Below are 13,513 nucleotides of genomic sequence, written 5' to 3' on the forward strand. Positions count from 1 at the left end.
GTATATAGCCTCCACATTGACTCTGTACCGGAACCCCCTGTATATAGCCTCCACATTGACTCTGTACCGTAACACCCTGTATATAGCCTCCACATTGACTCTGTACCGGTACCCCCTGTATATAGCCTCCACATTGTTATTTTACTGCAGCTGTTTAATTATTTGTTACTTTTATTTTCTATTTCTTTACATAAGACTTATTTTTCTTTAAACTGCACTGTGGGTTAAGGGCTTGTAAGTCAGCATTTCACTGTAAGGTCTACTACACCTGTTGTATTCAGCATTTCACTGTAAGGTCTACTACACCTGTTGTATTCAGCATTTCACTGTAAGGTCTACTACACCTGTTGTATTCAGCATTTCACTGTAAGGTCTACTACACCTGTTGTATTCAGCATTTCACTGTAAGGTCTACTACACCTGTTGTATTCAGCATTTCCCTGTGAGGTCTACTACACCTGTTGTATTCAGCATTTCACTGTAAGGTCTACTACACCTGTTGTATTCAGCATTTCACTGTGAGGTCTACTACACCTGTTGTATTCAGCGTTTCACTGTGAGGTCTACTACACCTGTTGTATTCAGCATTTCACTGTAAGGTCTACTACACCTGTTGTATTCAGCATTTCACTGTGAGGTCTACAACACCTGTTGTATTCAGCATTTCACTGTGAGGTCTACTACACCTGTTGTATTCAGCGTTTCACTGTGAGGTCTACTACACCTGTTGTATTCAGCGTTTCACTGTGAGGTCTACTACACCTGTTGTATTCAGCATTTCACTGTGAGGTCTACTACACCTGTTGTATTCAGCATTTCACTGTGAGGTCTACTACACCTGTTGTATTCAGCATTTCACTGTAAGGTCTACTACACCTGTTGTATTCAGCATTTCACTGTGAGGTCTACTACACCTGTTGTATTCAGCATTTCACTGTGAGGTCTACTACACCTGTTGTATTCAGCATTTCACTGTAAGGTCTACTACACCTGTTGTATTCAGCATTTCACTGTAAGGTCTACTACACCTGTTGTATTCAGCATTTCACTGTAAGGTCTACTACACCTGTTGTATTCAGCATTTCACTGTGAGGTCTACTACACCTGTTGTATTCAGCATTTCACTGTGAGGTCTACTACACCTGTTGTATTCAGCATTTCACTGTAAGGTCTACTACACCTGTTGTATTCAGCATTTCACTGTAAGGTCTACTACACCTGTTGTATTCAGCATTTCACTGTAAGGTCTACTACACCTGTTGTATTCAGCATTTCACTGTAAGGTCTACTACACCTGTTGTATTCAGCATTTCACTGTAAGGTCTACTACACCTGTTGTATTCAGCATTTCACTGTAAGGTCTACTACAACTGTTGTATTCAGCATTTCACTGTAAGGTCTACTACACCTGTTGTATTCAGCACTTCACTGTAAGGTCTACTACACCTGTTGTATTCAGCATTTCACTGTGAGGTCTACTACACCTGTTGTATTCAGCATTTCACTGTAAGGTCTACTACACCTGTTGTATTCAGCATTTCACTGTAAGGTCTACTACACCTGTTGTATTCAGCATTTCACTGTGAGGTCTACTACACCTGTTGTATTCAGCATTTCACTGTGAGGTCTACTACACCTGTTGTATTCAGCATTTCACTGTAAGGTCTACTACACCTGTTGTATTCAGCATTTCACTGTAAGGTCTACTACACCTGTTGTATTCAGCATTTCACTGTGAGGTCTACTACACCTGTTGTATTCAGCATTTCACTGTAAGGTCTACTACACCTGTTGTATTCAGCATTTCACTGTAAGGTCTACTACACCTGTTGTATTCAGCATTTCACTGTAAGGTCTACTACACCTGTTGTATTCAGCATTTCACTGTAAGGTCTACTACACCTGTTGTATTCAGCATTTCACTGTAAGGTCTACTACACCTGTTGTATTCAGCATTTCACTGTAAGGTCTACTACACCTGTTGTATTCAGCATTTCACTGTAAGGTCTACTACACCTGTTGTATTCAGCATTTCACTGTAAGGTCTACTACACCTGTTGTATTCAGCATTTCACTGTAAGGTCTACTACACCTGTTGTATTCAGCACTTCACTGTAAGGTCTACTACACCTGTTGTATTCAGCATTTCACTGTGAGGTCTACTACACCTGTTGTATTCAGCATTTCACTGTAAGGTCTACTACACCTGTTGTATTCAGCATTTCACTGTGAGGTCTACTACACCTGTTGTATTCAGCATTTCACTGTAAGGTCTACTACACCTGTTGTATTCAGCATTTCACTGTAAGGTCTACTACACCTGTTGTATTCAGCATTTCACTGTGAGGTCTACTACACCTGTTGTATTCAGTATTTCACTGTAAGGTCTACACCTGTTGTATTCAGCATTTCACTGTGAGGTCTACTACACCTGTTGTATTCAGCATTTCACTGTGAGGTCTACTACACCTGTTGTATTCAGCATTTCACTGTAAGGTCTACTACACCTGTTGTATTCAGCATTTCACTGTAAGGTCTACTACACATGTTGTATTCAGCATTTCACTGTGAGGTCTACTACACCTGTTGTATTCAGCATTTCACTGTGAGGTCTACTACACCTGTTGTATTCAGCATTTCACTGTGAGGTCTACTACACATGTTGTATTCAGCATTTCACTGTAAGGTCTACTACACCTGTTGTATTCAGCATTTCACTGTAAGGTCTACTACACCTGTTGTATTCAGCATTTCACTGTGAGGTCTACAACACCTGTTGTATTCAGCGTTTCACTGTGAGGTCTACTACACCTGTTGTATTCAGCATTTCACTGTGAGGTCTACTACACATGTTGTATTCAGCATTTCACTGTAAGGTCTACTACACCTGTTGTATTTGGCACATGTGACAAATAACATTTGATTTGATTTGACATCCACAGACAGACAGACCAGACGACACAACACAGAGACAGACAGACAGACAGACCAGACCAGACAGAGACAGACAGACCAGACAGACAGACCAGACAGCGCACATCTGGGATAGAAATACCAGTTACTTGGAATAAACATTGAAAGGCTGTTAATTAATAACAGCGGACTCTTAAACAACAACCTGCACACCCCACACACTCATACACACTCACACACCTCCCCCTTACTAACCTGGGCAGCAGGGCGGCTACAGGAGTGATGACACAGAGCAGGTAGAAGAGTGGTTCCCCCAGCAGTCTCTGCATGGTCCAGTAAGGGTTGGAGGGGGAGAAGCATGTGGGACAGGAGGCGTTGTAACACAGAGCCACAGTAAAGAACAGACCCACACTGAAGGTGATGGACAACCAGTTCATCCACGTCTGGAGGGAAAAAGAGAGGAGAGGAGGGGAGAGGAGGGAGAGGAGGGGAGAGGAGGGAGAGGAGGGAGAAGAGGGAAGAGGACAGAAGAGGAAGATGAGGGGAGAGGAGAGGAGGAAGCGGAGGGAGAGGAGGATGGAGAGGAGGAAGAGGATGGAGAAAAGGGAGTTGGAGAAGAGGGGAGAGGAGGAAGATGATGGAGAGGAGGCAAGAGGGAGAGGACAGAAGAGAAAGATGAGGCGAGAGGAGAGGAGGAAGCGGAGGGAGAGGAGGATGGAGAGGAGGAAGAGGATGGAGAGGAGAAAGATGAGGGGAGAGGAGGAAGAAGAGGGAAGAGGACAGAAGAAGAGGAAGCGGAGGGAAGAGGATGGAGAGGAGGAAGAGGATGGAGAGGAGGAAGATGAGGGAGATGGAGAAAAGGGAGATGGAGAAGAAGAGGGGAGAGGAGGAAGATGATGGGAGCGGCAAAAGCGGAGAAAGATGGAGAGGGGGGAGAGGAGGAACAGGGGAGAGGAGGAAGAGGAGGAGGAAGATGGGAGAGGAAGAGGAGGAAGAGGAGGAAGAGGGGAGAGGAGGAAGAGGGGAACAAACGGGATTAGAGCACTAACTGTCAGCCTGATATACAGTCACTGATGCTGCAGTCTTCTGGTTCAATCTAATCAACGAGGTCTATCTATGAATTAACAACTTCCAAATGACTTGATTCACTGGAAATTCAAAAAGGCTTTTATTCATCCTAAAAAATAAAAATCCAAAACTCTTAACTTAGATTTCAAATGAATTGATTTACAAAGTAACCCATACTCAATATTTTGTAATTGAGGCTTTGAAAGTACTTGAAAATAAATAGGATTAGACAATCAGTAAATACGTAGGGGAATACGTAGGGGAATACGTAGGGGAATACATAGGGGAATAGGGGAATACGTAGAGGAATACGTAGGGGAATACATAGGGGAATAGGGGAATACGTAGGGGAATACATAGGGGAATAGGGGAATACGTAGGGGAATACATAGGGGAATGAATAGGGGAATACGTAGGGGAATACATAGGGGAATAGGGGAAGACGTAGGGGAAGACGTAGGGGAATACGTAGGGGAGAGAGTGTGATTTTACCCAGGTCTTGGTCTCCAAGCCCAGGTGTATCAGTATAGTGAACAGGGCCAGGGTGGTGATGGGCGTTCCCCACGTCAACAAGTCCACATCAGAGTCAGCATAGGCCTGGAGGACATGGACAGACAGACAACGGGATCAGTGGTGAGAGAGGGTGTGTGTGTGAGAGAGAGAGAGAGAGAGAGTGTGAGTGAGTGAGTGAGTGAGTGTGTGAGAGTGAGTGAGTGTCTGAGTGAGAATGTGTGAGTGAGTGAACAGTGTGTGTGTGTGTGTGTGTGTGTGTGTGGGTGAACAGTGTGTGTGTGTGTGTGTGTGTGTGTGTGTGTGTGTGTGTGTGTGTGTGTGTGTGTGTGTGTGTGTGAGAGAGAGAGATAGTATAAGATGTCATGACAGGTTATTGTATTTTAAGTTCATCCATCAAAGTGTTCCAAAAGGAACCAATCCTAACTCACACAGTAGGGTATAAAGTAACCAATCCTAACTCACACAGTAGGGTATAAAGTAACCAATCCTAACTCATACAGTAGGGTATAAAGTAACCAATCCTAACTCACACATAAGGGTATAAAGTAACCAATCCTAACTCACACAGTAGGGTATAAAGTAACCAATCCTAACTCACACAGTAGGGTATAAAATAACCAATCCTAACTCACACAGCAGGGTATAACGTAACCAATCCTAACTCTCACAGTAGGGTATAAAGTAACCAATCCTAACTCACACAGTAGGGTATAAAATAACCAATCCTAACTCACACAGTAGGGTATAAAGTAACCAATCCTAACTCACACAGTAGGGTATAAAGTAACCAATCCTAACTCATACAGTAGGGTATAAAGTAACCAATCCTAACTCATACAGTAGGGTATAAAGTAACCAATCCTAACTCACACAGTAGGGTATAAAGTAACCAACCCTAACTCACACAGTAGGGTATAAAGTAACCAATCCTAACTCACACAGTAGGGTATAAAGTAACCAATCCTAACTCATACAGTAGGGTATAAAATAACCAATCCTAACTCACACAGCAGGGTATAACGTAACCAATCCTAACTCACACAGTAGGGTATAAAGTAACCAACCCTAACTCACACAGTAGGGTATAAAGTAACCAATCCTAACTCACACAGTAGGGTATAAAGTAACCAATCCTAACTCATACAGTAGGGTATAAAGTAACCAATCCTAACTGATACAGTAGGGTATAAAATAACCAATCCTAACTCACACAGCAGGGTATAAAGTAACCAATCCTAACTCACACAGTAGGGTATAAAGTAACCAATCCTAACTCACACAGTAGGGTATAAAGTAACCAATCCTAACTCACACAGTAGGGTATAAAGTAACCAATCCTAACTCACACAGTAGGGTATAAAGTAACCAATCCTAACTCATACAGTAGGGTATAAAATAACCAATCCTAACTCACACAGTAGGGTATAAAGTAACCAATCCTAACTCACACAGTAGGGTATAAAGAAACAGACCAGGCTTTGGTAGAAGGCATCGATCATGGTCATCCAGAACATATAAGGCTTGTATTCCTGAAACACAAAAACATGAGCATTTCACATCAACAACAACAACCCTCAGAGAAGCAGCTACCAAGCTGGAGGACAGGTGTGTCCTAAAACAGAACCAGCTGGACATGATGTCCCTGTTGGACCGTAGCCAGCTGGGTATGATGTCCCTGTTGGACCACAGCCAGCTGGGTATGATGTCCCTGTTGGACCACAGCCAGCTGGGTATGATGTCCCCGTTGGACCACAGCCAGCTGGGTATGATGTCCCCGTTGGACCACAGCCAGCTGGGTATGATGTCCCCGTTGGACCACAGCCAGCTGGGTATGATGTCTCTGTTGTACCGTAGCCAGCTGGGTATGATGTCCCCGTTGGACCACAGCCAGCTGGGTATGATGTCCCTGTTGGACCACAGCCAGCTGGGTATGATGTCCCTGTTGGACCACAGCCAGCTGGGTATGATGTCCCTGTTGGACCGTAGCCAGCTGGGTATGATGTCCCCGTTGGACCGTAGCCAGCTGGGTATGATGTCCCTGTTGGACAACAGCCAGCTGGGTATGATGTCCCACAGCCAGCTGGGTATGATGTCCCTGTTGGACCACAGCCAGCTGGGTATGATGTCCCTGTTGGACCGCAGCCAGCTGGGTATGATGTCTCTGTTGGACCGTAGCCAGCTGGGTATGATGTCCCTGTTGGACAACAGCCAGCTGGGTATGATGTCCCACAGCCAGCTGGGTATGATGTCCCTGTTGGACCACAGCCAGCTGGGTATGATGTCCCTGTTGGACCACAGCCAGCTGGGTATGATGTCCCTGTTGGACCACAGCCAGCTGGGTATGATGTCCCCGTTGGACCGTAGCCAGCTGGGTATGATGTCCCTGTTGGACCACAGCCAGCTGGGTATGATGTCCCTGTTGGACCACAGCCAGCTGGGTATGATGTCCCTGTTGGACCACAGCCAGCTGGGTATGATGTCCCTGTTGGACCACAGCCAGCTGGGTATGATGTCCCTGTTGAACCGTAGCCAGCTGGGTATGATGTCCCACAGCCAGCTGGGTATGATGTCCCTGTTGGACCGTAGCCAGCTGGGTATGATGTCCCACAGCCAGCTGGGTATGATGTCCCTGTTGGACCACAGCCAGCTGGGTATGATGTCCCTGTTGGACCACAGCCAGCTGGGTATGATGTCCCTGTTGGACCGTAGCCAGCTGGGTATGATGTCCCACAGCCAGCTGGGTATGATGTCCCTGTTGGACCATAGCCAGCTGGGTATGATGTCCCTGTTGGACCGTAGCCAGCTGGGTATGATGTCCCTGTTGGACCACAGCCAGCTGGGTATGATGTCCCTGTTGGACCGTAGCCAGCTGGGTATGATGTCCCACAGCCAGCTGGGTATGATGTCCCTGTTGGACCGTAGCCAGCTGGGTATGATGTCCCCGTTGGACCGTAGCCAGCTGGGCATGATGTCCCCATTGGACCGTAGCCAGCTGGGTATGATGTCCCCGTTGGACAACAGCCAGCTGGGTATGATGTCCCTGTTGGACCACAGCCAGCTGGGTATGATGTCCCTGTTGAACCGTAGCCAGCTGGGTATGATGTCCCTGTTGGACCGTAGCCAGCTGGGTATGATGTCCCTGTTGGACCGTAGCCAGCTGGGTATGATGTCCCTGTTGGACCGTAGCCAGCTGGGTATGATGTCCCACAGCCAGCTGGGTATGATGTCCCTGTTGGACCGCAGCCAGCTGGGTATGATGTCCCTGTTGGACCGTAGCCAGCTGGGTATGATGTCCCTGTTGGACCGTAGCCAGCTGGGTATGATGTCCCTGTTGGACCGTAGCCAGCTGGGTATGATGTCCCTGTTGGACCGTAGCCAGCTGGGTATGATGTCCCTGTTGGACCACAGCCAGCTGGGTATGATGTCCCTGTTGGAACGTAGCCAGCTGGGTATGATGTCCCACAGCCAGCTGGGTATGATGTCCCTGTTGGACCGTAGCCAGCTGGGTATGATGTCCCTGTTGGACCGTAGCCAGCTGGGTATGATGTCCCTGTTGGACCGTAGCCAGCTGGGTATGATGTCCCACAGCCAGCTGGGTATGATGTCCCTGTTGGACCGTAGCCAGCTGGGTATGATGTCCCACAGCCAGCTGGGTATGATGTCCCTGTTGGACCACAGCCAGCTGGGTATGATGTCCCTGTTGGACCACAGCCAGCTGGGTATGATGTCCCTGTTGGACCACAGCCAGCTGGGTATGATGTCCCCGTTGGACCGTAGCCAGCTGGGTATGATGTCCCACAGTCACCTGGGTATGATGTCCCCGTTGGACCACAGCCAGCTGGGTATGATGTCCCCGTTGGACCATAGCCAGCTGGGTATGATGTCCCTGTTGGACCGTAGCCAGCTGGGTATGATGTCCCCGTTGGACCACAGCCAGCTGGGTATGATGTCCCCGTTGGACCACAGCCAGCTGGGTATGATGTCCCTGTTGGACCGTAGCCAGCTGGGTATGATGTCCCTGTTTCCTCATCTTTTAAAGTGTGTTATCTTGATCCAATGGATATATTTCCTGGTATATATATATATATATATATATCTTTAATAGATACCAGACAAGATAATCACTATCATAAAATATCTTCATTAAAAATGACTAAAATGTAAATGTATATATCCATGTTATCTAGTCACTAGTTATAAACAAATATATTCACATTATCTATTTACTTTACACATCAACATAGCTGTTCGCCCCTCTGAGTTCTACTCGTTCACGTAGAACTCACGTAGTTCTAATCTATCACTAGTCATTAACACCTCTGGGTTCTACTCGTTCACGTAGAACTATGTTAGTTCTACTCCATCACTAGTCATTAACACCTCTGGGTTCTACTCGTTAACTTAGAACTCACGTAGTTCTAATCTATCACTAGTCATTAACACCTCTGGGTTCTACTCGTTCACTTAGAACTCACGTAGTTCTAATCTATCACTAGTTATTAACACCTCTGGGTTCTACTCGTTAACGTAGAACTATGTTAGTTCTAATCTATCACTAGTCATTAACACCTCTGGGTTCTACTCGTTCACGTAGTTCTAATCTATCACTAGTCATTAACACCTCTGGGTTCTACTCGTTCACTTAGAACTCACGTAGTTGTAATCTATCACTAGTCATTAACACCTCTGAGTTCTACTCGTTCACTTAGAACTATGTTAGTTTTCCTCTATCACTAGTCATTAACACCTCTGGGTTCTACTCGTTCACGTAGTTCTAATCTATCACTAGTCATTAACACCTCTGGGTTCTACTCGTTCACGTAGAACTCACGTAGTTCTAATCTATCACTAGTCATTAACACCTCTGGGTTCTACTCGTTCACGTAGTTCTAATCTATCACTAGTCATTAACACCTCTGGGTTCTACTCGTTCACTTAGAACTATGTTAGTTCTACTCTATCACTAGTCATTAACACCTCTGGGTTCTACTCGTTCACTTAGAACTATGTTAGTTCTCCTCTATCACTAGTCATTAACACCTCTGGGTTCTACTCGTTCACGTAGAACTCACGTAGTTCTAATCTATCACTAGTCATTAACACCTCTGGGTTCTACTCGTTAACGTAGAACTCACGTAGTTCTAATCTATCACTAGTCATTAATACCTCTGGGTTCTACTCGTTCACGTAGAACTCACGTAGTTCTAATCTATCACTAGTCATTAATACCTCTGGGTTCTACTCGTTCACGTAGAACTCACGTAGTTCTAATCTATCACTAGTCATTAACACCTCTGAGTTCTACTCGTTCACGTAGAACTCACGTAGTTCTAATCTATCACTAGTCATTAATACCTCTGGGTTCTACTCGTTCACGTAGAACTCACGTAGTTCTAATCTATCACTAGTCATTAACACCTCTGGGTTCTACTCGTTCACGTAGTTCTAATCTATCACTAGTCATTAACACCTCTGGGTTCTACTCGTTCACGTAGTTCTAATCTATCACTAGTCATTAACACCTCTGGGTTCTGTCCGTTCATGTAGAGCTGAGGCAGATCTCCTCTATCACTAGTCATTAACACCTCTGAGTTCTGTCCGTTCATGTAGAACTAATATATCACTAGTCATTAACACCTCTGAGTTCTGTCCGTTCATGTAGAGCTGAGGCAGATCTCCTCTATCACTAGTCATTAACACCTCTGGGTTCTACTCGTTAACGTAGAACTCATGTAGTTCTAATCGATCACTAGTCATTAACACCTCTGAGTTCTACTCGTTCACGTAGAACTCATGTAGTTCTAATCTATCACTAGTCATTAACACCTCTGAGTTCTGTCCGTTCATGTAGAGCTGAGGCAGATCTTGGAGGGTCTCTGAGGACACATCTTTATCCAGGGTCCCGGTGACGAGTTGAGGGAAGGCAGAGAACATGAGGTTGAAGAAGATCAGATACCACTGGTCTATCATGGCTGACCCAGAAAAACCACAGTAGAACTGGTACCAGAAGATCAGTGCTACGAACATCTGGGGAGGACAGAGAGGGAGATGGGGAGAGGAAGAGAGAGAGAGGGAAGGAGAGAGGTAGGGAAGGAGAGAGGTAGGGAAGGAGAGAGGTAGGGAAGGGGAGCGGTTGGGAGGGGGAGAGGAAGGAGAGAGAGAGGGAAGGAGAGAGAGAGGGAGATGGGGAGAGGAAGAGAGGGAGGGAGAGAGAGAGGGAGAGAGAGAGGGAGGGAGAAAAGGAAGGAGAGAGAGAGGGAGAGGGGGAGAGGAAGGGGGAAGGAGAGAGAGAGGGAGAGGAAGAGAGGGAAGGAGAGAGAGAGGGAGAAGAAGGGGGGAAGGAGAGATAGAGGGAGCAAGAGGGGGAGGGGAAGAGAGGGAAGGAGAGAGAGAGGGGGAGAGGAAGAGGGGGAAGGACAGAGAGAGGGAAAGGGGGAGAGGAAGGGGGAGGGAGAGGGGGGAGGAGAGGGAGAAGGAGAGAGAGGGAGGGAGAGGAAGAGGAAGAGGGGGAGAGGAAGAGAGGTTACAGGTATAACACTCAGAAACATTCAGATATATTTCATACATTCCTGTACCTGTATCGGGCTGCCACTCGCAATAATAATATAACAGAGACGAGAATGAACCGTTTCGTAATATTCTGTATGCAAGGAAAATAAAAACAATTGCTGTCAGTAAGACGGCACTCAGCGAGCTGTATAGGGCCACAACACAACTAATTGGCTCAAACACATTCAGGGGGAAAGAAATTCCACAATTGAACAAGGCACACCTGTTAATTGAAATGCATTCCAGGTGACTACCTCATGAAACTGGTTGAGAGAATGCCAAGAGTGTGCAAAGCTGTCATCAAGGCAAACTTTGAAGAATTTGTTTAACACTTTTTGTTTTTGGTTACTACATGATTCCATATGTGTTATTTCATAGTGTTGATGTCTTCACTATTATTTTACAATGTAGAAAATATAAACACTGGAATGATTAGGTGAGTCCAAACTGTTGACTGGTGCTGTATGCGTCCGCCTTCTATTTCTGAACGGTACTTTACTTCTCTTCTGAACCTGAAACCAGTTTGATAAACACGATGATGTAGCCATGTCTCTCTCCGCCTTATATTTCTGAACCGCTGAAATCAAATAAAAACTTGGTGGAGATTTCAACCAACATTCCCCCCCCCCCCAAAAAAAAATCTATATACACTTTATGAAGGCTGTCTGTTTTAACGGATATTGCTGTAGTACAAGCAAGACGCAGTCTACACATCGGACCAAAACTAACAGGGTTTTGTGCGATGTCATCTTCATTAGTTACGCTGCCACAGCCAGAGTTGCTGAAAACAATACCTGCCTCCCGATAGCCAACGTTTTCCCATTAAATCGCTACTGACTGGCTGTCTGTATCTGGCTTGTTGATATACTGTTGTACGTATAGCTTGTCTAAATAGCTGCATGCAGGCTAACTCCCCTCCAGATTGCCTGTTGTGTCGTTTGCTTTGATTACTGTTCCAGACAAAATAACTACAAAACGGTAGCAGAGTCACGGAGTCCCTGAGTCACGGAGCGCTGAGTCACGGAGTCCCTGAGTCCCTGAGTCCCTGAGTCACTGAGTCACGGAGCGCTGAGTCACGGAGCACTGAGTCACGAAGCGCTGAGTCACGGAGTCACGGAGTCACGGAGTCACCGAGTCACCGGAGCGCTGAGTCACGGAGTCACGGAGTCACGGAGTCACCGGAGCGCTGAGTCACGGAGTCACCGGAGCGCTGAGTCCCTGAGTCACGGAGCGCTGAGTCACGGAGTCCCTGAGTCACGGAGTCACTGAGTCACGGAGCGCTGAGACACGGAGCGCTGAGTCACGGAGCGCTGAGTCACGGAGTCACGGAGTCACCAAGTCACCGAGTCACCGGAGCGCTGAGTCACGGAGTCACGGAGTCACCGGAGCGCTGAGTCACGGAGTCACCGAAGCGCTGAGTCACTGAGTCACGGAGCGCTGAGTCACGGAGCGCTGAGTCACGGAGCGCTGAGTCACGGAGCTCTGAGTCACGGAGCGCTGAGTCACCGAGTCACGGAGCCCTGAGTCACGGAGCGCTGAGTCACGGAGCGCTGAGTCACAGAGCGCTGAGTCACAGAGCGCTGAGTCACAGAGCGCTGAGTCACCGAGTCACGGAGCGCTGAGCAGCAATTGAAAGGACTCAGAGAGGGGGGAAGAGCCCAGCGAATCCACACGGGGACATCCTATCTTCAGAGAACATTCCAGAAGCGCAGCTCATTTATCAAGCCTGATGATGTTGGCTGTTTCATGTCTGTTTATTCAATGTTCTTTATGACGAGGACCTGTTCTGTATGTGAACCTGTATAACTATGTACAGTCGAACATTCAATACCTGATCGCCATATTAAGCCAAGTTGATTTAGTGTAAGTCGTTAAAAACAGGGCCAAAAATACACATACAGTTGAAGTCGGAAGTTTACATACACCTTAGCCAAATACATTTAAACTCAGTTTTTCACAATTCCCGACATTTAATCCTAGTAAAAATTCCCTGTTTTAGGTCAGTTAGGATCACCACTTTATTTTAAGAATGTGAAATGTCGGAATAATAGTAGAGAGAATGATTTAATTCAGTTTTTCTTTCTTTCATCACATTCCCAGTGGGTCAGAAGTTTTCATACACTCAATTAGTATTTGGTGGCATTGCCTTTAAATTGTTTAACTTGGGTCAAACGTTTCGGGTAGCCTTCCACAATGTTGGCCCATTCCTCCTGACAGAGCTGGTGTAACTGAGTCAGGTTTGTAGGCCTTCTTGCTCGCACACGCTTTTTCAGTTCTGCCCACAAATTTTCTATAGGATTGAGGTCAGGGCTTTGTGATGGCCACTCCAATACCTTGACTTTTTTTGCCACAACTTTGGAAGTATGCTTGGGGTCATTGTCCATTTGGAAGACCCATTTGCGACCAAGCTTTAACTTCCTGACTGATGTCTTGAGATGTTGCTTCAAAATATCCACATCATTTTTCTTCC

General features: G+C 46.2%; 1 protein-coding gene across 1 annotated transcript in view; it reads right to left on the bottom strand.

Moving 5' to 3' along the window:
- atp10a (ATPase phospholipid transporting 10A) overlaps positions 1-13,513 on the bottom strand; it is a 206,094-nt gene that overhangs the window by 9,455 nt on the left and 183,126 nt on the right. Inside the window, exons 17-20 of the mRNA XM_082962802.1 lie at positions 10,321-10,521; positions 5,943-6,023; positions 4,474-4,578; positions 3,169-3,356 (exon numbers count right to left, since the gene is read on the bottom strand). Of these exons, the coding sequence (XP_082818928.1) occupies positions 3,169-3,356; positions 4,474-4,578; positions 5,943-6,023; positions 10,321-10,521 (575 nt within the window). The remainder of the gene's footprint in view (positions 1-3,168; positions 3,357-4,473; positions 4,579-5,942; positions 6,024-10,320; positions 10,522-13,513) is intronic.

This window comes from Salmo salar, chromosome 16 (assembly GCF_965601325.2).
Source record: "Salmo salar chromosome 16, fSalSal1, whole genome shotgun sequence".
Taxonomy (NCBI): domain Eukaryota; kingdom Metazoa; phylum Chordata; class Actinopteri; order Salmoniformes; family Salmonidae; genus Salmo; species Salmo salar.